Raw genomic sequence first — 26,040 nt, 5'->3', positions numbered from 1 at the left:
TGAGGATAAGCAGAATTTGGTATTTAGGAATGAGGATAACAGTTCTGGCATGTTGACTCAGGAAGGAAGCACATGATGATATTATAGAATTTTAGTATTAGAAATGATGGCTGGATTGCCAAAGCCGGTTTGGCTCAGTGGTAGAGCGTCGGTCTGCGGACTGAAAGGTCCCAGGTTCGATTCCGGTCAAGGGCATGTACATTGGTTGCGGGCACATCCCCGGTAGGGGGAGTGCAAGAGGCAAGTGGTCGATGTTTCTCTCTCATCGACGTTTCTAGCTCTCTATCTCTCTCCCTTCCTCTCTGTAAAAAATCAATAAAAAAAAAATGATGGCTGGATGAACATCACTTTCCAATCAAAATCCCTTAGTATGTAGGGAACAGATAGATTACCTTGACCATCCACCCATTTTGGAATACCTTCTAGCCTCTAGAAGGACCACCAAGAACCTCTATCGGGATGTGACCTCCCCTGAGACTAGTCGGGATTTGTTTTATTCTCTGTAACAAGATACTGGGAACTAGCACTCAATTGCTCTCCTTTGACAACAGTTATTCTATCTGGTCTCAGAGTTTATTTGCTTGTTTATGCTTCTTGGAAGGAGGAACCTATGGTCCTTGCATTTCCCAGCTCTGTGCCTTGCTAGGTATTCTGTCAAGCCCTAGTGTTAGTGACCTGGGAGGTAGTTAGGCGGGGAGAGCACTGCTGAGATGTTGAGAAATAGTCTTTAGATGGGAGTTTGGGCTTATTTGGGGATGCTTTGGGATGAATGAAACTTTATGTAAATAGCTCATCTGGCCAGTATGGTATTTGGTTGGTCTTACCCAAAACTTAAATCTTGTACGTAAGTGTCTGGAGATACCTGCATTTTGGTGGGCTTGAGGTGGAGTTGATTCTCAGTTCCTGAGTGTCTGGAAATGATGGGATAAGGGAAGCTAGGGTCTGTCCTAGACATCAAGAAGCTTTATTTATGCCAGGATACTGCTCTGGGTCAGAAAGGTGTGTACAAGCTGGGGCAGTGACAAGGCAATGTGGGCAGCCTACTTCACCCTGGCTGCTCTAAGTGTTAGAAGACACTTTCAGCATCTGGAGATGGGGGAGGTATGAATATGAATATTATGGGTTGCATGGCTGGAAAGGTATAGGGGTGGTGGAGTGGAGATGAGGGACTATGGGATGTGATACATTATGGGTTGTGCTGGGAGTTCTATGGTATATTTGGTTGACCCCGTTCCCTGTAGTTATTATGGGATGTCAGGGTATGGGTGGGGCAGTAAAAATTCTGAGCTATCTTTCCAGTGTTAAAGGAGGTTAGATGTCATCTGTATGGTGAACGTAGGACTAGTAATGATTATGGGATATCTCTTTGATAGGAGTGGTTATTATGGGCTGTGGAGCTGGAGTGAGTGTGTAAAGGTTGAGGTGGTGGTGTGAGGATCTAGACCCTAGCATTCAGGGGTTGAGGGCAGCTCCAGGGGGTTGATTATTATGGGATGTCTGCATAGAAAGTGGCAGACTGATCATTAAGGGATGAGGGTGGGAGGAGGCCGAAGTGTCCGTTGTAGTGTGTGTGTGTGTGGGGTGAGTTTCTGACTATTATGGGATATCAAATTGGGGTGGATGAAGAGTGGTTATTATGGGATGTCTGTGGGGGCTGGGGATGAATATTATGGGTTGCCAGGCTGAAGTGCTGGGCGGGTGCTTATTGCTTATTATGGGATGGCCCTGGGGAGGGAAAGGTGACAGAAGAATTATTGTGGGATGCTAGCATCAGAGCCAACTGTGAAGAAGTTGGCAAAGAATGCCTATTATGGGATATCTGGGGGGTAAGGGTTAGTTGCAAAAGGTCTGTAATATTATAAGGTGTCAACAGCCTTGGTATAGATGTGTATGGAGCATGTGTGTGTGCCGGGGGTGCTGGTGGCGGTGGTGTCCGAGTGTATTATGGGATGGCCAGGAGGTGGGTGGTTGCCCCGGTGACACGCGCGCGCGCTTGAAGGGGGCGTGGCCAATGGTTGCCTGAGCGACGAGGGGGCGGGGGTTGCCCGGGAGACCTAGGGAGGAGGGTGGCGGTAGTGGAGGGGGGGGTTGGAGTTGGTTGAGGTTATTATGGGCTGTCCGTGGGGGGGCGGGGCCTGTGCGGTGGGATTTCCCGGCCGGTGTTTCGGGCCCTTTAAGAGGCGACGCCGGAGCCGGAGCCATTTTCCCCCCTTCGGCCGCGGTGAGGAGGAGCCGGAGCGGGAGTGACACCAGGCCGGACCCTGCGGGACCTGCGGCGGCTCCGGGGTGAGGAGAGCGCGAGGTTCCCCGAGGGATGCCCCTTTCAGCCCGGCCAGCCCCGAGGGGCATCGCCGGTCCCTCAGACTCCCCCAGACCGGCGCGCCGCCCCCTGCCCGGAGGAGCCGACCCTTCCTCTCTCCACACCCGCTGCAGGGCGCCCGCCTCCCCACCCCCCGCCCCGACCCGGACCGGAGCCGGCTCCCCGCGACTCCCCCTCGGGCTCGGCCTCCCACAATGCCCGGCGTCCGGCCCCTGGCACTCCGCTCCCTTGCCCCCCGCACACGTGGCCCGACCCCCTGCCCGGTGGGAGCCCCGCGGCCCCCCGGTTCCTGCTCGCAGCCCCCCGGGGCGCCCGAGCCTCCACGCCCCCTCGTCCCGCCGCTCCTCCTCGGGGGGACGGGAGTTGTCCCGGAGGCCGGCCTGCGGGGAGCTGCCCTGCTGGGCACTGGCCCCTCCCCGGGCGCAGAGCGGTGCCCCCCGCCCCCAAGTGACCTTGTGTCCCGGAGCGCCTCCCGGCCGGCCGGCCGCCTCCCCCGCGCCCGCCCGCGGCCGCTCGGACCCTCCTCCCCCTCCCCCGTCACCCCCGCTCGGCCCGCCGGCTCCCCTCCCCAGCCTGCACCGCTCTGCCCTCGGGGGCGTCGCTGCTCTCCCGCGGGGGCTCCGGTGGGGGTGCCGGCTTCCGGGCTGCCTCGGAGGAGTGTGGAACTAAGTTCAGCCTGAGCGGCTCGGTGCCCCGCCGGGCCGGGTGGCTGGGGGGGGCGGGGGGCGGAAAGAGCGGGCGGGTGGGGGAGGGGGCGGCGCGTCACTGACTGTTCTCCCCCCTCCCCCGCACAGTGACTCGGGCCAGTGTCGAGGGCCCCAGGCCGCAGGCACGAGCAGCTGGGCCAGTTCCCTGGCCGGGAGCGGAAGGGGATGGCGTCGGGCCTGGGTTCCCCGTCCCCCTGCTCCGCGGGCAGCGAAGAGGAGGACATGGATGCACTTTTGAACAACAGCCTGCCCCCACCCCACCCAGGTAAGTCTTCCCCCCCAAGGGCCCCGGGGCAGGAAGGAGGCATTCGGGTCCTCCCTAGGGATTCTGGTGAGACCGGGCTTAGTTTCTCTCTCTCTCTCTCTCTCCCCGTGCAGCCTGAGGAGGTAGAGGGCACCCCGAAGGGAGTGGTTCTCTTCTGCGGAGCTCTTGGGGGTGGGGGGAGAGCCATGTGCCTCCTGGGCTCCGAGGACAGAGATGCAAGCTTGCTGCACTGTCTGTCTTCAGGAATGCTCTGCAGTTCCCAGTTGAGGGAGCTCTCCGGGCCGGCAGGCGCGTTAGGTTGTGTGGGTTCTTGGAGGAATGCAGGTAGCGGGGCCCCCTGGAGGCTGGGTGGTGGTGGGGAGGGGGTTGAAGATTGCCCTTAGATGAGACCAGGTGGGCATCTGTGCTCGCTGGGATCCTGTGGCTGGAGTCTCCGCTGGTTACTCTCTATCTGATTATTTTTAGCTTCTGATCAGTTACCAGTTTTCTGTGCTGTTTCAACTCTGCCGAAGTTTGAATTGCGCTCCTTAGCCGAGATGGAGAGCTCTTTCAGCCAGGCAGATTGCTGGAAGGTTTTTGAGCTGGGGGAATGATGGGGGCGAGGGGCAGCCTGACCCGCATACTAGGAAGTGTAAGAGAAGGGAGGCGATACTCTCACTACCCTCTTCTTCAGGCAAATGGACACAATCCAGGCTTTCCCCCCCCTAGAGGTTTCTGCTGTGCAGGTAGCCTGGGATTTGGGCTGATGGTGTGAAGTGTTTGTGTAGGTGTGTTGGGGGTTGTGCCGTCTGTATTTTGGGGTGGCTCCTTGAACTGGCCAAACCTGTATGGTTATAACTACCGTGCCTTATTGGCGTAGCCCTTGTCTATCTCCAAACGATGATTGATGTCTTGCTTCTAATCGGATGAGGTCTCTTCTGTTTCTCCTTCAGAACCCCCAGCTAAGTCACCTGCTTATTTCCTTGATCTTTTTTTCTAGTTTCGTTTTTTTTTTTTTTCCTACATGCCATTTCTTCATGCTCTCCACTTTTTTTTTTTTTTTTTTTCTCCCATTCTGGAGCCTGCTGGTCCTGTTTCTGTTTCCCAAGGACCATCTTTCACTAATGCCTTCTCTCTCCTCAGCTCTGGTGGCAAGTAGAGGTGGTCTGGGAGAGAGTTGTTTCTACATTTGGTATTTTCTGAGTTGGAAGTCTTCACTTCCACCTGAGGCCACTTAGGAGAGCGGGCAGACTTGTTACTGAGCCGTCAGCTGTGGAGATAAAAACCTTAGGCCTGAGCCTCCTCACTGCAGGGCAGGGTGCTGTTGCCCAGGATGGTGGTGGAGTGGTAGTCACGATTCCACCTTTTCTGCGAGGGGCATGAGAAGTAGTGACATCCAGCCAGAGTTGGTTGCACATCTTGGCTTCCCGCTGGCCCCTTGGTCTGGAGTTGCCCCCGTTTTATTGGGAGCCGAGCCCCACGCTGTAGCATGACCCAGTTTTCCCACTTGCCACACCCATTCCTGCCCCTTTCCCAAATCCTCCTCTGTGTCTGAGCCGGTTTGCTGCTGGCCACGCCAGTGTCGGTATCTTAGCTGCCTGAGTAGTTTGGGGGTCTTACGTGGATTGGAAGGTGTCTCCTCTGCCTGCATGGGTTTGTCCTTGTCTCCACTTCCAGCGTTTATGGAGGTAGTGAAGAGGAAAACCCCAGAGATGTAGCTGATTGAAATAGGGATTGCTGAGAAGAAGCCCTTAAAGAAAATGATTCTTTCTGGTGAGATCCTGACTGGTGTTCGGTTCCCCAGGGAATGGGAGGGGCTTTCTGGTGCCTGGCCTGATCCTGGGCTGAGTGGGGGGAGGCTGAGGGTGCTTTGTCCAGCCTAATGTCTCATGTTCCCGAGTATCTGCCTGGCTCAGGAAGGGTGGAGCCAGAGGCGTTTTAGGGCTACTTCTGAGGGTCAGGAGCTGAGAGCGTGTGTAGGATTGAAGGAAGCATGTTGTGCACCACATCTAGGGACTGTTCTTTTTTCTTGGTGAGGACGTGACTCCCAGCTATTGGATAGGTGGCAGGAGGTGGTTTAGGATCTGGACTCCGGGTGGGGGTGATGAGGAAACTGAGTTTCAGAGACTTCTTGTGGGCTCCCCGGCCGCATGGTAAATCACTTGGGTATCAGAAACTTGAGGAGAAGGTTGTATGCTCTGGCCACAGCTCCACTGAGCCTTTATTAAATCTTTGCTCTGAGGATTGAAAAAAAAAAAAAGGTAGTTATGATGGAGGGAGTAGCCAGTCCCTCTCATAGTATTACCTTCGTGTTTGTCTTGGGTTTCCCTGACTTGGATGGTAGGGTAGCCGCCTGAGAACTGTGTCATCCCAGAGGAGGTGTGGGGAGAGGTGGCATTCTGACCAGGTAATGATTTGGGAAGTCTTCTGTCTGGGTAGTCTTTCCCCAGCTACCTCTCTTCAACCCATCCCCCTCCCCTGCCACTTCCTGTCTGTCCTATGTTGGCAGCTGGGTGCCCTGGCTGGCTTCTGCGGTCAGGAGCCATTTTCCCTCTCCTCAGTGGGTGAGGCACTCCCTCCTTCCCTCCACTCCCTTCTCCACTGCCCCCTCCTTGGGCGGGGGGTGGCTTGGGAAGAAGGAGAAAGAGGAGGGAGGAGGGAGCTGGTGTGCTGGTTTGAATGTCTGTTACAAAGGAAGCTGCCTCCTGGCCTTCTCCTCCCCCTCCGTGCCCCTTCCCACCTATCCCTGCCCAGGAGCTCTCTATTACCCCGGGCTTTGTGTGCGCCCAGCCAGGGGAGGAGGTGGAGCCAGATGGGAGGAGGATGGGGGTGGGGGGAGAAGGAGATGGTGACAGCTGGGCTGATTTGGGCCCCTGGGGAGAAGAGACTACTGACCCAGGAGAAGCTGGGAACAGTAGAGCTGGAGATGGGAAAAGGAAATTACATTTGGGATTGGGCTGGCAACAGAACCTGGGACTTGGAGATTCTGGTTGTTTTGAGCTGGGTCGACCCAAAAGGTGGTTGAAAGGTGTGGCTTCTGGAACCCGTGAACTGATATCAGGAATGTGGTGAGGTATATGCAGTAGTTTTTGCCATCTGGGTAAAACTCCTCATTCCCTGATTGATAGAGTACTTCGTAGCCAGTTACAGGAGGACAAGACCTATTTGTATTACTTGGTTAACTAAGCAGATTGATTTAGCTGCATTAAAGATAAGCATATAGAAGACTCCTGTTAGGAATAGGGAGAGGAGGCAGGGGTCTGGACAGCTGCCTGAGGTGGGTCTAGTCTGGCCTGGCAGGCCTATTTTGGGTCTATCCAGCGCGCGCGCTCGCTCGTGCTCTCTCTCTCTCTCTCTCTTTTTTTTTTTGTCCTGAGTCTCAGCTTCTTTCTGTGGGGTGTATAGCTGTCTCTTCAGTGGAATCTGGGAAAAAAGGTGGGGGAATAATGTCTAAAGCCTCCGGATTAGGCGCTAACCTTTGCTATTGATCTTTTCCATAACTTCCTTTTTTTGCCAAATACATGTAGAAAACGAAGAGGACCCAGAAGAGGATTTGTCAGAAGCAGAGACTCCAAAACTCAAGAAGAAAAAGAAACCTAAGAAACCTCGGGACTCTAAAATCCCTAAGAGCAAGCGCCAGAAAAAGGAGGTGAGTGGGTGACTGGATGCTATGGGGGAATAAGAGGAAGAAGGGAGGAGCTCTGAAGAGGGTTGAAGGGCTGGGCTGTCTGTTACTTCCTCTGGAGTGCAGGCCACAGGTCCAGGGGACAAGCCTTTAGGGCAATCCTGAGGTCAGCATGTGTGTAGCGTGCGTGTGTCTGTCTCCCTCTCCTCCCTTCCCTGCTCCAGCGTATGCTCTTATGCCGGCAGCTGGGGGACAGCTCTGGAGAGGGGCCAGAGTTTGTGGAGGAGGAAGAAGAGGTGGCTCTGCGTTCAGACAGTGAGGGCAGCGACTATACCCCTGGCAAGAAGAAGAAAAAGAAGCTTGGACCCAAGAAAGAAAAGAAAAGCAAATCCAAGCGGAAGGAGGAAGAAGAGGAGGATGAAGATGATGATGATTCGAAGGTACCTGGACCTCCATCCTCAGTACTGATTGTTAACGTTTGTCCTTTGTGTCCCAGACACTCTTCTGCCCATTAGAACATTTTCTCCCCCCCTATTTCTAATGATTTCCTTTTAGCTCTCTTCCTCTGGTCTTGCAAACCTTAGTTTTAACTCAGTTCCCTTAGCAGGTGTAGGCATTAGGAGTCAGGTCTTTGACCTTGTTCTCTCTGCAGGAGCCTAAATCATCTGCTCAGCTTCTGGAAGACTGGGGCATGGAAGACATTGACCATGTGTTCTCAGAGGAGGATTATCGCACCCTCACCAACTATAAGGCCTTCAGCCAGTTTGTCCGGTAAACAGGAGGGTCTGGGGGGCAAGGGAAGCAGAGGTGGTCTATCATCTCTTCTCACTTCTCTTTCCCTCTCTTACTCGTAAACTTTTCTCTCTTTCTTTTTTCTGTTCTCATTCATTTGTCCACCAGACCCCTCATTGCTGCCAAAAATCCCAAAATTGCTGTCTCCAAGATGATGATGGTTTTGGGTGCGAAGTGGCGGGAGTTTAGCACCAACAACCCCTTCAAAGGCAGTTCTGGGGCTTCGGTGGCGGCGGCAGCGGCAGCGGCAGTGGCTGTGGTGGAGAGCATGGTGACCGCTACCGAAGTGGTGCCGCCGCCTCCCCCGGTGGAGGTGCCTATCCGCAAGGCCAAGACCAAGGAGGGCAAAGGTAAAGTGGGACTTGTGGGCGGGCGACTAGCGAGGGCCTAGGATGGCGAAGACAGAGTATGGAAATGCTATTCTGTCAGCCCAAAGACAGACGATAAGAGGGAGGGATTAATGTTGGATTTAGGAGGGAAATTTGGGAAGCTGAATGTGGGGCAGCCAGCTTAGATGGAGAAAATTTTATTATTTTCCTCATCTTCTGCCCTGTGATGTGTATTTGGACAGTATCATCTTACTTTGCTCTCTCCTGATTTTAGGTCCCAATGCTCGGAGGAAGCCCAAAGGCAGTCCTCGTATACCTGATGCCAAGAAGCCTAAACCCAAAAAAGTGGCTCCCCTGAAAATCAAGCTGGGAGGTTTTGGTTCTAAGCGTAAGAGATCCTCGGTGAGAGCCCAGCCCATCCTTTTGGCTGAGGGTGCCATATCTGATAGAGAGGATGCTACCTCATGTCAGGATCTAGCCTACACAGTAGGCCCTTAGGATGTAGGGAGCTGGCCACAGAACAGGTGACTAGGTTCCATGTACAACAATCCTTGCTGGGATTCTAGTGCCCCTAGTAAGAGAGGGAGGGATTCCTTTTCTACCTCTCCCCTTGGCTTGAACCTCTAACCTTTTATTCTTCCAGAGTGAGGATGACGACTTAGATGTAGAATCTGACTTCGATGATGCCAGCATCAACAGCTATTCTGTTTCCGATGGTTCCACCAGCCGTAGTAGCCGCAGCCGCAAGAAACTTCGAACTACTAAAAAGAAAAAGAAAGGTGAGTTTCTTTTCTGAATCCATATGTGATGTGATGGGGAGGGACTGACCGGGGAAGAATCTCCCTAAGGAGATAGGGGTGGGTTATTTTTAGAGTAGAGGATGGTGGGAGGGGGGAGGTGGTTTTTTTCTAATAATTGGGCTTTCCCTCTTCCTTGCCCAGGCGAGGAGGAGGTGACTGCTATGGATGGTTATGAGACAGACCACCAGGACTATTGCGAGGTGTGCCAGCAAGGCGGCGAGATCATCCTGTGTGATACCTGTCCCCGAGCCTACCACATGGTGTGCCTGGACCCGGATATGGAGAAGGCGCCGGAGGGCAAGTGGAGCTGCCCACACTGTGTGAGTACCTGGCCACTGTGGCCCTTTGGGACCCTTGGGGGAAAGGGTGGGATGGATAAAGCTTTTTTGGGCCTTGGGGGGGGAGTAAGGTGGTGGTGGTGGTGTGGGCTTTGGGAAGCATTCGATGGAATGATGTGTGGTTCAGCCTTGGGTGGGGGGGTGGTAATAATCTGACTCTGCTTTTTCTTTACTGCAGGAGAAGGAAGGCATCCAGTGGGAGGCTAAAGATGATAATTCGGAGGGTGAGGAGATCCTGGAAGAAGTTGGGGGAGACCCTGAAGAGGAGGATGACCACCATATGGAATTCTGTCGGGTCTGCAAGGATGGCGGGGAACTGCTCTGCTGTGACACCTGTCCTTCTTCCTACCACATCCATTGCCTCAACCCCCCGCTTCCAGAGATCCCCAATGGCGAGTGGCTCTGTCCCCGTTGCACGGTGAGTGACTGACCCCAGCCAGGATGAAGGATGGGAGGGTTTTACAAACCTGTGTGTAAGCATTGTGAGGCTGAGGTGCAGTAGAGGTCGTTGGAGAACTGTAAGCCTTTTAGCCCAGAGACAGGCGTTTTCCTTCCTCAGGTAGACCTGGGAAAGGTATGACTTTGAACGGGGGAATTATTTGCCAGCTGTCTTGAGGGGGATGGTGACTGTTCTTCTAGTTTAGTCTGTCCCAGTTTTGCCACTCAGCCTTGGGGTCACGGTGATTTAGAATGGTTAAAAGGGTCACTTACTGCTTTTGGTTGCTTAAGAGGAATTCTGGGCTATAGGTTTTGTGGGTTTTCTGTTTTCTTTTTGTTTTTTTTTCTGTTTCTTGTTCTGGGTTATTGCCTTTTTTATTTATTTATTTATTTATTTTATTTTAGAGAGAGAGAGGAAAAAAAAAACCCCACATATTGATTTGTTGTTTCACTTATTTATGCATTCATTTGGTTGATTCCTATATGTGCGTGACTGGGAGTCAAACCTACAACCTTAGCAAATTGGGACGATGCTCTAGCCAACTAAACTACCCGGCCAGGTTATTGTTGAAGTCTAGCTAGCTTTGTTAAGCAGATAGTAGTGATTATGTCACACAAGTCCTGGGAAAAGTCCAGAAATGGAGAGGGAATTCAGTTCTCTCCCTAGAAGGGTCCTTGGATTATATCTTACTTGCAATGAGATTTTAATAATTCTTGGATAAGGTTGAGGCTGTGGGCTATACTATCTCCTCCCCATGGTAATGATTTGGTGTTTTTCTCTCAGTGTCCAGCTCTTAAGGGCAAAGTCCAGAAGATCCTAATCTGGAAGTGGGGTCAGCCACCATCTCCCACACCAGTGCCTCGGCCTCCAGATGCTGATCCCAATACTCCCTCCCCTAAGCCCTTGGAGGGGCGCCCAGAGCGACAGTTCTTTGTGAAATGGCAAGGCATGTCTTACTGGCACTGCTCCTGGGTGTCTGAACTGCAGGTAAACCTGGATAGGCCAGAGATGTGGGGGTTGCAATAAAAAGGGTGGAGTGAGTAAGAGTGACTGCAGCTCCTTGGTGACCTCTTTCTTTCTGCTTGCAGTTGGAGCTGCACTGTCAAGTGATGTTCCGAAACTATCAGCGGAAGAATGATATGGATGAGCCACCTTCTGGGGATTTTGGTGGTGACGAAGAGAAGAGCCGAAAGCGAAAGAACAAGGACCCTAAATTTGCAGAGATGGAGGAACGCTTCTATCGCTATGGGATAAAACCTGAGTGGATGATGATCCACCGAATTCTCAACCACAGGTACCAGTGGAGCTGGGCCAGGCTGTGGTTGTCTTGGGCATATGGGAGGGTAGGCAGCATATCTACTGGAAGATTGCTGCCAAAGGGATTATGAAAATGGACATTACCAGTAACTTACACTTGGAAGAGATACACATACTATGGTTATTAGCTGGCTGGAATCCTGGTTTTTTAGCCATAGGAGACTTTGTATTAGAGATAATATTTGGTCCAAAGACTAGTATAGTAGAGGTTCTGAATACATATCTGGCCCACTTCCCAGTTTGTTTGGAACATATGTTATTGGCAGTTTTTGAGAGGAAGGCTGATGTAAGAGGAGAAGAGGGTAGCCTTCTGGCTCTGAGGATTTCTCTCCTTAATATTGCAGTGTGGACAAGAAGGGCCACGTCCACTACTTGATCAAGTGGCGGGACTTGCCTTATGACCAGGCATCCTGGGAGAGTGAGGATGTGGAGATACAAGACTATGACTTGTTCAAGCAGAGCTATTGGAATCACAGGTGAGTCACTTTGGTGTTGAGTAGAGTTGCTTCTTATTGAGGACCTGGACAGTGGTGTGATAGCTGTCTTTTTCAGGGAGTTAATGAGGGGTGAAGAAGGGCGACCAGGCAAGAAGCTCAAGAAGGTGAAGCTAAGGAAGTTGGAGAGGCCTCCTGAAACTCCAACAGTTGATGTGAGTTGGGACAGAAGCGGGAGGACACAAGTTACAGGGTAGGACAATGTATCTTGTGTGCTCCAGTCTAGTGATGGTGCAAGTAATAAGTTTATAGCTGAGAATGCTTCATGAAGTCGTTTGCTCTTTTCGTTGTCAGAAAAATAAAAGCATAGGAGGTGGTGTTTTGTTTTTAATTGATTTTTAGAGAGAGAGAGAGAGAAACACATTGTTTTTTCTAGTTATTGATGCATTCATTGGTTATTTTTTGTATCAATATGTACCCTGGCTGGAGATACAACCTGCAACCTTTGTGTATTGGGACAATGCTCCACCCAACTCAGCTACCTGGCTAGGGCCAGGTGGTGGTGTTTTAAATGACTGAGGAAGTTTTGTGGGGTAGGGGGCAATCATACAACCAAGCTTTTATGAAACATTGGAACCTGGGTCTTCTTGATCCTTAATTCATGACTCATTTTCTCTGGGAGTTTTTGTATGAGATGTGGAGACGATTAAGGTTAAAAAGATAGGTTTTGGGGACAGCAGTGGGGATGAGGGAAATAGGATTATCTGGTGGGTCCTGACTAGCAGAATTAATGTATTGCTAAGGAAGCTATGATATGTCTTTTCTCAGAGATCTGTGGGATCCCAAGACCTCCGTCTGCCTGTTAAGTTATCAAACACAAAGTTACAATAATTGATGAGGATCTTTTACTCCACAATTTTTTTGTGGCTCCCCCACAAGGAGGCTGTAGTGAAAATGTATGAGGAAGAAGCAGCTCTGTTATGAAAGGAAGGGAATCTTTTGCTATCTTATGACTTCTTTATTTCATCCTCCAGCCAACAGTGAAGTATGAGCGACAGCCAGAGTACCTGGATGCCACAGGTGGAACCCTGCACCCATATCAAATGGAGGGCTTGAATTGGTTGCGCTTCTCCTGGGCTCAGGGCACAGATACCATCTTGGCTGATGAGATGGGCCTTGGGAAAACTGTCCAGACAGCAGTCTTCCTGTATTCCCTCTACAAGGAGGTAGGAAAGTTGGGACTGTTAGTTCTTTGTGGGGGTATTTGTGTTCATTGTCTTCTCACAATCTGAGGAGAGAGAAGAAAGAAGAAAAAATGATTGCTAATCTTGAATGACAGTAAGATAGACACATGTACACAGAGAAAGATTTGGGGGCATGGAACCATGGGTAGGATTAGTGGTGGGTGCGTAGAGCCTCTATGGATTTGTGTTGAGATCAGCAGAACTGTGGGTGGAATTAGTATAGAAAGACTTAATGGAAGAGGTAAGGTTGCATTCTCTATAATGGTGGGTAAGGCCTGTGGAAAGGAGTGGGCAGGGCGTTTTCATACATAGAGAAGGTCAGGGTAGGAATAGTAGGCGTGTGCCAATACTTGGATAGTTTCTGGGGCATGGGATATCGGTGGGCTCTGTGGTTGTAGTGGAATGGGCCCTTTGTCCTTACTCTGTTCTTTGTTTCTTCTCAAAGGGTCATTCCAAAGGCCCCTTCCTAGTGAGTGCCCCTCTTTCTACTATCATCAACTGGGAGCGGGAGTTTGAAATGTGGGCTCCAGATATGTACGTGGTGACTTACGTGGGTGACAAAGACAGCCGGGCCATCATCCGAGAGAATGAGTTCTCTTTTGAAGACAATGCCATTCGTGGTGGCAAGAAGGCCTCTCGCATGAAGGTATCTCAGAGGAAGGGAGATCACTCTCAAGGGGGAGTTGTTATGGGCTTTGTTTGTCTCCTGTGACTTGGTTCCTGGGATGAGGCAAGAAGGATGACAGCTGGAAGGAGGGAAAAGCCCCATAAGTCCCTTGAGTTTGCTGACACTGAAAAAATTGAACAGTAATAACCAGGTTGTCGTCTTGTGCAGAAAGAGGCATCTGTGAAGTTCCATGTGCTGCTGACGTCCTATGAGCTGATCACCATTGACATGGCTATCTTGGGCTCTATTGACTGGGCCTGCCTCATTGTGGATGAAGCCCATCGGCTCAAGAACAACCAGTCTAAGGTGAGGGGGAATGGAGGGAGATTATGGCCTTCAGTATCTTTTTAATACCCCTTACTCAAAAGAGGAGACCTAGGAGGAGAGGAAAGGGAAAAACGGTCTTTGCTTTTCTTCATTACTGATAGCCCTTGGTGGCCAGACCTTAAAAGAGAGGTGGAGTTGGGGGTGGGAAACCGAAGTATTAGGCAGTGAAAAAGCTGGGAGTTCTGCAGAGATATACTACAGCCCTTGTTGCATTGAGTTTCACCTCTCTCCATCTGCTTCTCCAGTTCTTCCGGGTCTTAAATGGTTACTCACTCCAGCATAAGCTGTTGCTGACTGGGACTCCATTACAGAACAACCTAGAAGAGCTGTTTCATCTGCTCAACTTTCTCACCCCTGAGAGGTTCCAGTAAGTGTGTGTTAATATATAATCGGCTCATAATTCTGCTTCTGCTCTTCCTGTTGTCCATTTCTTATATCACTTCCCTTTTCCCTCTCCAACAATGTTTTCCTTTCTCTTTCTGAAGCAATTTGGAAGGCTTCTTGGAGGAGTTTGCTGACATTGCCAAGGAGGATCAGATTAAAAAACTGCATGACATGCTGGGGCCTCACATGTTGCGGCGGCTCAAAGCTGATGTGTTCAAGAATATGCCATCCAAGACAGAGCTGATTGTGCGTGTGGAACTGAGCCCTATGCAAAAGTGAGTCAGAAAGAACAAAATATTGACTCCATTTTGCAAATACTGTTAGACATCAGCCAGTCTGCAAAGTGTTTCTTTTTTTTTTTCTTTTTTAAATTTCTTTATTGATTAAGGTATCACATATTTGTCCTCATCTCCCCATTCCCATCCCCTCCATCCCCAATCATGTTGTCACCTCCCTGTTGTCCTTGACCACTGGTTAGGCTCATATGTATGCACATAAGTCCTTTGGTTGATCTCTCCCTTTTATCCCCTCCCTCCCTCTGAGGTCCAACAGTCTGACCCATGGCTTCTTGTCTCTGGATCTGTTCTTGTTCATCAGTCTATATTGTTCATCATTTCCCCTAGATGGTCTTTTTTTTTTTTCTTTTTTCTTTTTCTTTTTAAATATATGTTATTGATTTCAGAGAGGAAAAGAAAAGGGAGAGAGAGGTTGAAACATCAATGATGAGAGAGAACCACCGACTGGCTGCCTCCTGCACACCCCCAAGTGGGGATCAAACCTGAAACCTGGGCATGTGCCCTGATGGGGAAATTGAACCGTGACTTTCTGGTTCATAGGTTGATGCTCAACCACTGAGCCATACTGGCTGGGCTGCAAAGTGTTCCTTATTCTTCACCACACTGCTTCAAGGCATCTGGTGACAGGTGCAAGCAAGGCCTAAAGATATCTAATGCCAGGCAGCTGGAGTTCTTGGTTCTTTTTATTTTTTTCTCTTGGTTCTTATGTAGTTAGTCATACCTTACCTTATTTAAAATGATGGTGGCAGTGCTGGTTAGGTTTCCTTAGATCCAAAGTGAGATATATTGGAAGACCTCAGATCTTAGGACTGCATTTTGAGCCATATGAAGACTTGAGTCTGACTTGCCTTCCTCCCTTGCCCATGCAGGAAATACTACAAGTATATCCTCACTCGAAATTTTGAAGCACTCAACGCTCGAGGTGGTGGCAACCAGGTCTCTCTGCTGAATGTGGTGATGGATCTTAAGAAGTGCTGCAACCACCCTTATCTCTTTCCCGTGGCTGCAATGGTATGTTGTGCCACCTCTTGTTCCTCCCTGGGTTGGAACTGCTCTGTGGGCTTTCTTTCACTGTTTTTTTCTTCTTTGCTTCTCTCCTCAGGAAGCCCCTAAGATGCCTAATGGCATGTATGATGGCAGTGCCCTAATCAGAGCGTCTGGGAAACTATTGCTGCTGCAGAAGATGCTCAAGAACCTTAAGGAGGGTGGGCACCGTGTACTCATCTTCTCCCAGGTATTATATGGATTGAGCTGGGACCTTTAAGGGATAGCAGTAGACACCCTCAGTGGCATGAGGGAAAGGATTTTCATCTGACTTTCCCATAATTAAACTTTCTCCTTTTCCAGATGACCAAGATGCTAGACCTGCTAGAGGATTTTTTGGAACATGAAGGTTATAAATATGAACGTATTGATGGTGGAATCACTGGGAACATGCGTCAAGAGGCCATTGACCGCTTCAACGGTATGAGGCAAAGAGTGGCATTGCTCTAGGCATCCTCATTCACTGTGTCTTTGGACCAGCCACTTGTTCTTCTTGTGTATCTGCTTTTCTGTATAGTTTTGGGTCTTTGTCAATTCATTTGGAAAAAAAATTTTTTTTAATTTGATTGGAAGAGTGTATTGGACTATTCCTATGAAGTTTTTTTCTTGAAGTCTTCATTCTTTTGTCTGAAAGAATATTTTCTTTAATCATCTTCATTGTATCTTCAGGCCAAGGAGGGACCAGGATTTATCCAAGTACTTATCACAAGTTAGTGGCAGACCTGTCTCAGTAGCCACCACTTTTTTTAATTTTAGTGGTTTTTTAAAAATTCTCATCTGAGGACATACTTAGAGGAAAGGGGAGAGAGACATTGATCTGTGAGACAAACATTGATTGGCTACTTTCCATACACTTTCTGACTGAGCATCAGACCTGAAACCCAGGTATGTGCCTCACTGAGACTTGAACCAGCAACCTTTTGGTGGCCCAGGACAACTCTCAACCAACTGAGCCACAGTATCTGGGCCCTACCTTTTCTTTTTAAAAAAATGTTAGACTTAACCAAAAGTTTCAAAAATAATAGTACAGAGAGTCCATGTATACTCTTCACACTTCTTCTCTTAGTAAGTTATATAACCACAGTACAAGTCTCAAAATCATGAGATTAGCACTGGTATTATATTGATAAATAAACTATAGACTAATTGAAATGTCACCAGTTTCCCCCCTAAGGTCCTTTTTGTATTTCAGGATCCAAGTCCAGATTCAGCATTAAGTTGTTGATTTTTTTCCTGTACTATATGACAGTTCTTAATTCTTTCCTGACATTGATACTTTTGATGATTACTGGTCAGCTATTTGTGGAATGTCGTTTTTCTCATGTCCAGATTGAGATGAGACATGTTGGGCAAGAATATTAAGAAGCGATGCTGTGTCCTTTTCAAAGCGTCATATTGAGGGAGAGGACATGATGATGTGAATGTCTCATTGTTGGTGATGGTAACCTTGACCACTTGTTCAGGTGGTGTCTGCTGAGTGTCTCCCCATGGTAGTTGATAAATATTTTGAGAGATGTTTGAGACTCTGGTGATACCCTGTTTCTCCTTAAACTTTCATGCTGATTTTAGTATCCATCAGTGGACCTTGCTTACAATGATTATTTCTGTGGTGTTGGCTCATGAGGTTTTATATTTCTGAAATTCCTTCTATATTTGTTAATTGGAATTCACTAGACACTTCTAATGATGTTTTTTGTTTTTTTCCTAGCACCGGGTGCTCAGCAGTTCTGCTTCTTGCTTTCCACTCGAGCTGGGGGTCTTGGGATAAATTTGGCCACTGCTGACACAGTCATTATCTATGATTCTGACTGGAACCCCCATAATGACATTCAGGTGAGCAGAGGTAGCAGTCTTGGTATACAGTAACTTACTAGAAGTGAGGGCTCCACCATCTGGAATTAGTTGTTTTCAGGGGAAAACAATAGATTCTTTTTATGTCTTTTAATGTATTGTAAGCCAGAAATTTTGGGTTATCTGTGGTTCTGTTTTTGGTAACATGATGGAGGGTGGTGTTTGGGGGCAGTGATACAAAAGGAAGTTCCGTATGAAGGCAAGCTGCAGCTCCTGCCTAGTTCTGGAATTTGTTTATAATGTAGAACTCTTGGCGAGAGTGAAAGCAGGAAAATGGTTGCTTTAATTTCTGGCTTCATTCTGTACCCTCCTCCAGGCCTTTAGCAGAGCTCATCGTATTGGGCAAAATAAAAAGGTGATGATCTATCGGTTTGTGACCCGTGCGTCAGTGGAGGAGCGTATCACGCAGGTGGCAAAAAAGAAGATGATGCTGACGCATCTAGTGGTTCGGCCTGGGCTGGGCTCCAAGACTGGATCCATGTCCAAACAGGAGCTTGATGACATCCTCAAGTTTGGCACTGAGGAGTTATTCAAGGATGAAGCCACAGATGGAGGTGAGCTAGTCAGGAACTTGTTTTGGTCTGGGGCTTGGCTTCTAAAGGGTATCTTTGATACCTAGGGTCCTGGGACTTGGATCCAGGGTCCTGTGGAACTTGCTTTTTCTACTGGAGCTGCTGAAGCTGACTTTGGGCATATGGATCCTTGATTCTTTATAGGAGGAGACAACAAAGAGGGAGAGGATAGCAGTGTTATCCACTATGATGATAAGGCCATTGAACGACTACTGGACCGTAACCAGGATGAGACTGAAGACACAGAATTGCAGGGCATGAATGAATATTTGAGCTCATTCAAAGTGGCCCAATATGTAGTGCGGGAAGAAGAAATGGGGGTGAGTATGAGTCCAAGGCATTGCTTTGCTTGGTGGTTGATCCAAAATTGCAACTGAGACCAGGATGGTATTTAAAACAGGAAGAAAATATCTGTAGGCAAATTAGTACATCGATGAGTTGAATATATGTCTTCTTTTGAAAATAAATACTATAACATGATTAATCACATTTTTATCTTTGCTGTGGCTGTCAGGGAACCCACAGTTTATTCACTCAAAACAGTTATATTAGGTCTTTATCATAATCTCATTTTCTCTTAGGTATTTTGTTAATCCTACAAATAAACTGTTTGCTTTTCTTTTTTTTCTTTTCTTTTTTTTAAAATATATTTTATTGATTTTTCACAGAGAGGAAGGGAGAGTGATAGATAGCTGGAAACATCGATGAGAGAGAATCATTGGCCAGCTGCCTCCTGCACACCTCCCCACCGGGGATGTGCCCGCAACCAATGTACATGCCCTTGACCAGAATTGAACCTGGGACCCTTCAGTCTGAAGGCCGATGCCCTATCCACTGAGTCAAACTGGTTAGGGCTATTTGCTTTTTTTTTTTCTTTTCAGTTTTCATCTAAGAATATTTTTTCCATTGCTTTTTTTTTATTTTTATTTACTTATTTTTTTTAGAGAGGGAGGAGAGAAAGAGGAAGGAAGGGAGGGAGGAGGGAGAGAGAAAGAGAGAGAGGTGAGAGGGACATCAGTTGGTTGCCTTCTGTTCATGGGTGAGGGTGAGGGTAAACCTGCAACCGAGGTATGTGGAGGTATGTGCCCTTTACTGGGAATCAAACCTTGGAACCTTCATCTGCTGGATGATGCTCTACCCACTGAGCCAAACTGACCAGGACTTGTTTGCTATTTTCAAGTCTATTTGGAGAAAAGACAGGAAATAAGATACATACCTGTAGACAGCCTGTCTCTCTGTGCCTTTTAAAATATTAATTGTTGTTCTTCCTTTTTTCCCCCACTTTCCTTCATTTTCTTGGTCTTTTTAAGTAAAAAAGAAAACAAAAAACGGAAAAATACTAAAACAGTAATAAAATGTGTGGCATCTGTAATAATTCGTTTTCCCAAATGATAATGTTGGGTGTAAAATGAAAAAAATTTGCCTTCTCTGATGGTCCTCTTTAAACCACTTAGCTCAGTGTTCTTTGAATTGACAAAGGTTATGGTGATCTTTACCATTTTTTCTCAGAGTTTCAACTGAGAACTATCTCTCTTGCTGTGTGTGTGTGTGTTTTTTAAAAAAATTTCTTTATTGATTAATTGCTGTGTTTTTCTGATATGTATCTATTATCTTTGTCCTTGAAGGTGATGCTACTAACCTTAGTTATGTGTAACTGGTTGAAAGCCTGACATAGGTCTCTAGACTAGATTCAATCAAAATGGCCTTCCTGAAGGTGCTCCACAGCACGTGATTGGGAAGGGAGGGGTGGTACCCTCCCTCCCATTGATAACCTCTGCTAAGGATTACTCAGGTATATAAGTGACCTTCTTGTTGGTGGCTGTAGTTACTGTTTACTTTATTATATTTTAAATTTTTATTTTTTTATTAGATAGTAATTCACATGGTTCAAGATTCAAAAGATACAAAGTTATCTCTCTCACCCTGTCTGGCTACCTAATTCCTTCCCTCCCTATTGATAACTTATGTATCTGGTTTCTTTCCTTTTTCTTTTTTTAATTCTTTGTTTTTTAAATATATTTTTATTGATTTCAGAGAGGAAGAAAGAGATAGAAACATCAATACTGAGAGAGAATCATCAATCAGCAGCCTCCTGCATGCCCCTCTACTGGGGATCAAGCCCATAAACCAGGCATGTGCCCCAACTGGGAATCAAACCATGACCTCCTGTTCAACCACTGGTCAAGGTGTTTCCTATATGTCTTTCTAAAAGTGTTTTATGTACATAGAAGTTAAATACGTATTCATCCATGCACACACATAAACATACACACAAGTGCATTTTCTCTTTTCCTTTTTAACACAAAAGTAGCTGATTGTTTTGTTTTTTTTATTGTTGTTAATTATCAGCCAAGAATATTTTTCCATTGGTTTTTATATTTTTATTTTTTTTAATATTTTTATTGATTTTAGAAAGGAAGGGAGAAGAAAAGAGAGATAGAAATATCAATGATGAAAGAGAATCATTGGTCAGCTGCCTACTGCACACCCCCTTCTGGGGGTCAAGCCTGCAACCTGGGCATATACCCTAACCAGGAATTGAACCATGACCTCCTGGTTCATAAATGGATACTGAATCACTAAGCCACTCCTACTGGCTTTTCATTGACATTTATTTATTTATTTATTTATTTATTTATTTATTTATTTATTTGTATTGTTTCCCCCCACTGATATTTAGAGAGAGTAGAATGGAGAGGGAGAGACAGGAACATTGATGTGAGAGAGACACATTGATTGGTTACCTCCTCCACATGCGCGCCCTGATCAGGGCTGGGGATTGAGTCTGCAACCAAGGTACGTACCATTGACTGGAACCGAACCTAGGACTCGTCAGACCAACGCTCTGTGCACTGAGCCAAATCGGCTATGGTGGAAGTAGTTTCTTATACATAATGTTCTCTACCTTGTTTTTGTCTGCTTAATAAATCTTGAAGATGTAGTCTAAATCAGCACATAAAAAACTCTACAACTTTTTCCCCCTGCATAGTATATCCTTGTTTGAAAGTACCATAATTTATTTATTTATTTATTTACTTATTTATTTATTTTTAAAATATATATTTTTTATTGATTTTTCACAGAGAGGAAGGGAGAAGGATAGAGAGCTAGAAACGTTGATGAGAGAGAAACATCGACCAGTTGCCTCCTGCACACCCCCTACTGGGTATGTGCCCGCAACCAATGTACATGCCATTGACCGGAATCGAACCTGGGACCTTTTAGTCCGCAGACCGACGCTCCATCTACTGAGCCAAACCGGTTTCGGCACCATAATTTATTTTTACTTATTTATTTTTATTTATTTATTTTTTTAAAATATATCTTTATTGATTTTTCACAGAGAGGAAGGGAGAGGGATAGAGAGCTAGAAACGTCGATGAGAGAGAAACATCGACCAGCTGCCTCTTGCACACCCCCTACTGGGGATGTGCCCGCAACCAATGTACATGCCCCTGACCAGAATCTAACCTGGGACCTTTCAGTCTGCAGACCGACGCTCTACCACTGAGCCAAACCGGTTTCGGCCCATAATTTATTTTTAAAAATTGAGATATAACTGATATATAATGTTGGTTTCAGGTGTGCACCATAATTTGTTAATTTGTGTATATGTTGTGAAATGAACATAATAAATCTGGTTAATCTCTATTGCAGTATAGTTACAAATTTTTTTTTCTTCTGAGAAGTTTAAGACTGACATTCTAAGCAACTTTCAAATATGTAATATAGTATCATTATAGTCACCATGTTGTACATTATATTTCCATTACTTATTTTATAATTGGAAGTTTGTACCTTTGATCCCTGCATCCACCCCAAACCCCAACATTTATTTTATTAATTTAATAAATGATGGACATTTAGGTTGTTTTTAATATTATGCTAGTAGCAGCAGTTTAATTTCTTTTTAAAAATTGTTATCTTATTTTTATTGATTTCAAAGATAAAGGGAGAGGGAGAAAAAGAAACATTGATGATGGAACGGAATAATTGATTGGCTGCCTCCTGCACGTCCTACACTGGGGATTGAGCCTACAACCTAGGCATGTGCCCTGACCAGGAATTGAACCGTGACTTCCTGGTTCATAGGGCAATGTTCAACCTCTGAGCCGTGCCAGCTGGGCTAATCAAACCTAAGCGGCTGAATGAACAACCAGTTGCTATAATGCGCACTGACCACCAGGGGGAAGGCACCCAATGCAGGAGTTGCCCTCTGGTGGTCAATGTGCTCCCATAGCAACCTCTCATGGCCCAACCAACCTTCTGCCGTCCCTCCCCACCAGCCCACAGGCCCTGATAAGCCAATTGGGAATGGCAAGAAGGCCTGATCAGCCCTGATGATCACTAGTCAGGTCAAGGGACCCCACCCATGCACAAACTCATGCACTGGGTCTCTAGTTCTAACAAAAGGGATTTGGAATCAGTGCCGTGATGGGCAAACTGCGGCTCGTGAGCCACATGTGGCTCTTTGGCCCCTTGAGTGTGACTCTTCCACAAAATACCACGGCCCGGGCAAGTCTATTTTGAAGAAGTGGCATTTAGAAGAAGTTTAAGTTTAAAAAATTTGGCTCTCAAAAGAAATTTCAATCGTTGTACTGTTGATATTTGGCTCTGTTGACTAATAACTTTGCAGACCACTGAGTTAATAATCCTGAAATGTCTGAAAAAGTAATAAGACTTTCAGAGGAGCATAAACTTTACAGGGACATAGTATGATATATACAGGGTGTCCCCCCAAAAATGTATACATACTTTGAATGATTACAAAGTCAGTATTTATTAACATATAGTTCACTTTTGAATTTAAAAGAATCTACAGAAATGAATAATTAAAATTTTATTGATTTCTGAGAGGAAGGGAGACATCAGTGATGAGAGAATGATTGCTTGGCTCTTTCCTGCAAACTCCCTACTGGGGATTGAGCCCACAATCTGGGCATGTGCCCTGACCAGGAACTGAATTATGACCTTGTTCATAGGTCCATGTTCAACCACTGAGCCACACAGGCCAGGCAGTAATTTATTTATTTTTTTCAATGTCTGTTTTCAAACTGATGACCGTTCTATTCTGGTCCAGGCGCTGCTAATGACTGGTGCCAGTTTTGTACTATAAACTTTATTATGTATTCTCATAAAAAAATGGCACTTTATGATAAATCATCTTTGTTCAAAGCTTAGTCTGGCTTCATCCATTATTTCAAACCAGTTAAACCTGAAAAGGAGTTTAAATTAAGTGAGTTGTCAGCTGTTAAAGTTTGCATACAATTTTTGGGGGTACCCTATGTGTGTAATTCTGTTTTTTGCGCACATTTGATAAACATTGTGAAGTTTAGAAGAGCACAACTGTCCTACATTATCTGTTGTGAAAACCTTTTGCAGGATTTCAGGAGTGGTTCCATTCTGTCTTGCTAAGGCTCTAACTTCTCTTTTCTTCATTTGCTGTCTCCCAACTGTGTATGTGTCAATAAAAAGGGTAGAAGAAACACACTATATCTTTACCCATCTCTTGTGATAATGGCTCCATTCCATGTTTTTTTTTTAGTTATGTTGACTGCTGATGGACACATAATTATAAGGAGCCATGTTGTGTCACTTCAATTTCTTTTAAGTTCTTAGGTTCAAGCAGGCACACCAAGTATTTCAGAGTCCAGTCATGCAAAGGAGCTAGCAGAATGGGAACTGTGAGGACCAGGGGTAGCTGGTGGTGCTGACTTCAGCACCCCTGAGTCCTGGCCCTCCCTCTGTCCCAGGAGGAAGAGGAGGTAGAACGGGAAATCATAAAACAGGAAGAAAGTGTGGATCCTGACTACTGGGAGAAATTGCTGCGGCACCATTATGAGCAGCAGCAAGAAGATTTGGCCCGAAATCTGGGCAAAGGAAAAAGAATCCGTAAACAGGTCAACTACAATGATGGCTCGCAGGAGGACCGAGGTGTGTGTGGCCGGCCCCGCCCCCCACCCATGGGCCGTTCCACTAGAGCAGTGGGCCCCGCTCATCTGCCCTCTCTTCCTCCAGATTGGCAGGACGACCAGTCCGACAACCAGTCCGATTATTCAGTGGCTTCAGAGGAAGGTGATGAAGACTTTGATGAACGTTCAGAAGGTGAGGGCTGTGCTTCTCTTCTTGTTTACATATTGCTTGTCGAATGCCCTACCAGTGTCACTCATGCATTCTTTTCTTCTTGCAGCTCCCCGCAGGCCCAGTCGCAAGGGCCTGCGGAATGATAAAGATAAACCATTGCCTCCTCTGTTGGCCCGTGTGGGTGGGAATATTGAAGTAAGTGCTTTATGATTCTAGGGAGGGGTGGGTTCGTGCCGATATTGGGTCTTTGGTGGGATAAGACATGCTCCCACTCACCTAGGTTCCTTCTCCCCCTAGGTACTTGGTTTTAATGCTCGGCAGCGAAAAGCCTTTCTTAATGCAATTATGCGATATGGGATGCCACCTCAGGATGCTTTTACCACTCAGTGGCTTGTGAGAGATCTGCGAGGCAAGTCAGAGAAAGAATTCAAGTAAGTTGAGAGATGGAACAGGATTGACATAGTGCAAGGGCTTCTATAGCACTAGTCCAGCTGTGCAGGGCAATGGGCTGTTTCCTCTGACGAAGTTGGCAGGTGAAGCTCTTAGTAATAAGCTTGTGTTCCTATCTGGGACATGGCGTGGAGTTTGGCCACCAGCTTTCACTGTGATGATGGGCTTTACCTCAGGATGAAGCCATAGTCGTCTGGGATAATACCTAATTGGTGGTGTGGAAAAAGCTGGTCTAGGAGTTGGCATAATCGCTGTTTAACTCATTTCTCTATTTCTTCACTACAGGGCTTATGTCTCTCTTTTTATGCGGCATTTATGTGAGCCAGGAGCAGATGGGGCTGAGACCTTTGCTGATGGTGTCCCCCGAGAAGGCCTGTCTCGCCAGCATGTTCTTACTAGGATTGGTGTCATGTCCTTGATTCGCAAGAAGGTGAGCCCTGAACTTCTCTCCATTGTTGAGGGTTTCTAGGGGAAACTGGAGAGCCATAGGAACAGAACCTAGAGCTGGTATTGGATCTTCAACATCTTGTTCTGTTGCTGCAGGTTCAGGAGTTTGAGCATGTTAATGGGCGCTGGAGTATGCCTGAACTCGCTGAAGTAGAGGAAAACAAGAAAATGTCCCAGCCAGGGTCACCTTCCCCAAAGACACCTACACCCTCCACTCCAGGGGACACACAACCCAATACTCCTGCACCTGCCCCACCAGCTGGTAAGTCTGTTCTACTGTCATTTCTGTTCCTCTGCTCTTGTCCTGGCCTATGCTTTCTCTGCTCACCTGTGCTCAGCATCACAGGGGAGTCTGGCAGGACACACAGCAACCTCCCTCTCAGTTTAGGAGGGCCGTCCTGAGTATAGGGCTGGCTCTTAAAGGCACGAGAGGACAATTTAAGATAAGCCAGACTGAGAAGATATGGCATTCTCTCTGATCTAGGACCTTCTTCCTAATCAGTTGTCTTCTGTTGGTTTCAGAGGATGGGATAAAAATAGAGGAAAACAGCATCAAAGATGAAGAGAGCACAGAAGGAGAAAAGGAGGTTAAATCTGCAGCACCTGAGGCTGCTGTTGAGGTAAGAGATGGTTGTGACTGGATGCCATACCAAAGGCAGATGGATAAACCCACGTCTTTTCATTGCTGGCCTGTCTGCTTCATCTTTTGTCTTTTTTCCTTTAAGTGTCCACAGCCCCCTGCCCCTGCCGTGGAGGATGAAAAGGTCCTTGTTGAACCTCCTGAGGGAGAGGAGAAAGTGGAAAAGGCAGAGGTGAAAGAGAGGACAGAGGAACCCATGGAGACAGAATCCAAAGGTATCCACATTTTCAAGCACTACAGATCCCTGTGTAAATGAGTTGTTCATGGAATTCCAGACAGGCTGTACGATGTCAGGTGGAAGTAACACACTGAAGAATCCCATACACCACTTATGACATCTTTTAAGGTTTTAATCAAAGATTTCGGTTTAGGATTGTTCCAGTTGGATGTAATGTGGAACGGCGGAGAACATTCTTCTTTAGATACATTCTCAGTGTGATCTGTTCCTTCCAGGTGTTGCTGATGTGGAGAAGGTGGAGGAGAAGTCAGCAATAGATCTGACTCCCATTGTGGTAGAGGACAAAGGTTGGTGTTTGAAGAAGCTAATTGTAGTTTGGGAGGACTCTGAAACTAGAAGCAAGGACTTTATCTCTGGGACATCTCCCTTCCAACCTCCCCTTCCTATTCACACCCATATATCCATTATCCCAAGTGACTGCTCCATTTGTCCCCACATTTAGTTGTCATTG

At 47.0% G+C, this 26,040-nt stretch overlaps 1 protein-coding gene and 1 non-coding gene across 13 annotated transcripts in view; both read left to right on the top strand.

Moving 5' to 3' along the window:
- The first annotated feature begins 2,129 nt into the window (after positions 1-2,129).
- CHD4 (chromodomain helicase DNA binding protein 4) overlaps positions 2,130-26,040 on the top strand; it is a 31,787-nt gene continuing 7,876 nt past the window's right edge. The window contains exons 1-34 of one of the 12 annotated variants that reach the window (XM_036455452.2): positions 2,130-2,286; positions 3,115-3,292; positions 6,799-6,920; positions 7,142-7,336; positions 7,549-7,667; positions 7,797-8,038; positions 8,292-8,419; positions 8,661-8,796; positions 8,959-9,137; positions 9,334-9,573; positions 10,378-10,581; positions 10,683-10,888; positions 11,256-11,387; positions 11,464-11,560; positions 12,380-12,571; positions 13,035-13,235; positions 13,425-13,562; positions 13,829-13,950; positions 14,069-14,242; positions 15,133-15,274; positions 15,366-15,497; positions 15,611-15,728; positions 17,016-17,140; positions 17,475-17,712; positions 17,875-18,050; positions 23,484-23,664; positions 23,749-23,835; positions 23,921-24,009; positions 24,112-24,245; positions 24,550-24,694; positions 24,808-24,973; positions 25,234-25,331; positions 25,437-25,566; positions 25,805-25,876. In XM_036455452.2, coding sequence (XP_036311345.1) covers positions 3,193-3,292; positions 6,799-6,920; positions 7,142-7,336; positions 7,549-7,667; positions 7,797-8,038; positions 8,292-8,419; positions 8,661-8,796; positions 8,959-9,137; positions 9,334-9,573; positions 10,378-10,581; positions 10,683-10,888; positions 11,256-11,387; positions 11,464-11,560; positions 12,380-12,571; positions 13,035-13,235; positions 13,425-13,562; positions 13,829-13,950; positions 14,069-14,242; positions 15,133-15,274; positions 15,366-15,497; positions 15,611-15,728; positions 17,016-17,140; positions 17,475-17,712; positions 17,875-18,050; positions 23,484-23,664; positions 23,749-23,835; positions 23,921-24,009; positions 24,112-24,245; positions 24,550-24,694; positions 24,808-24,973; positions 25,234-25,331; positions 25,437-25,566; positions 25,805-25,876 — 4,960 coding nt within the window. In that variant the 5' untranslated portion in view covers positions 2,130-2,286; positions 3,115-3,192. Of the gene's footprint in view, positions 2,287-3,114; positions 3,293-3,462; positions 3,617-5,016; positions 5,045-6,798; positions 6,921-7,120; positions 7,337-7,548; positions 7,668-7,796; positions 8,039-8,291; positions 8,420-8,660; positions 8,797-8,958; positions 9,138-9,333; positions 9,574-10,377; positions 10,582-10,682; positions 10,889-11,255; positions 11,388-11,463; positions 11,561-12,379; positions 12,572-13,034; positions 13,236-13,424; positions 13,563-13,828; positions 13,951-14,068; positions 14,243-15,132; positions 15,275-15,365; positions 15,498-15,610; positions 15,729-17,015; positions 17,141-17,474; positions 17,713-17,874; positions 18,051-23,483; positions 23,836-23,920; positions 24,010-24,111; positions 24,246-24,549; positions 24,695-24,807; positions 24,974-25,233; positions 25,332-25,436; positions 25,567-25,804; positions 25,877-26,040 lie in introns of those variants that run through there. The other 11 variants (XM_036455454.2, XM_036455453.2, XM_036455450.2 and 8 more) reach the window with 11 other exon arrangements.
- LOC118731092 lies at positions 25,011-25,149 on the top strand. The gene has a single exon (XR_004991786.1). It is a non-coding gene; the product is annotated as a small Cajal body-specific RNA 11 (non-coding RNA).

Source organism: Pipistrellus kuhlii, unplaced genomic scaffold (assembly GCF_014108245.1).
Source record: "Pipistrellus kuhlii isolate mPipKuh1 unplaced genomic scaffold, mPipKuh1.p scaffold_m20_p_3, whole genome shotgun sequence".
Lineage (NCBI taxonomy): Eukaryota > Metazoa > Chordata > Mammalia > Chiroptera > Vespertilionidae > Pipistrellus > Pipistrellus kuhlii.
This window is presented reverse-complemented; position numbering and strand designations above follow the sequence as displayed.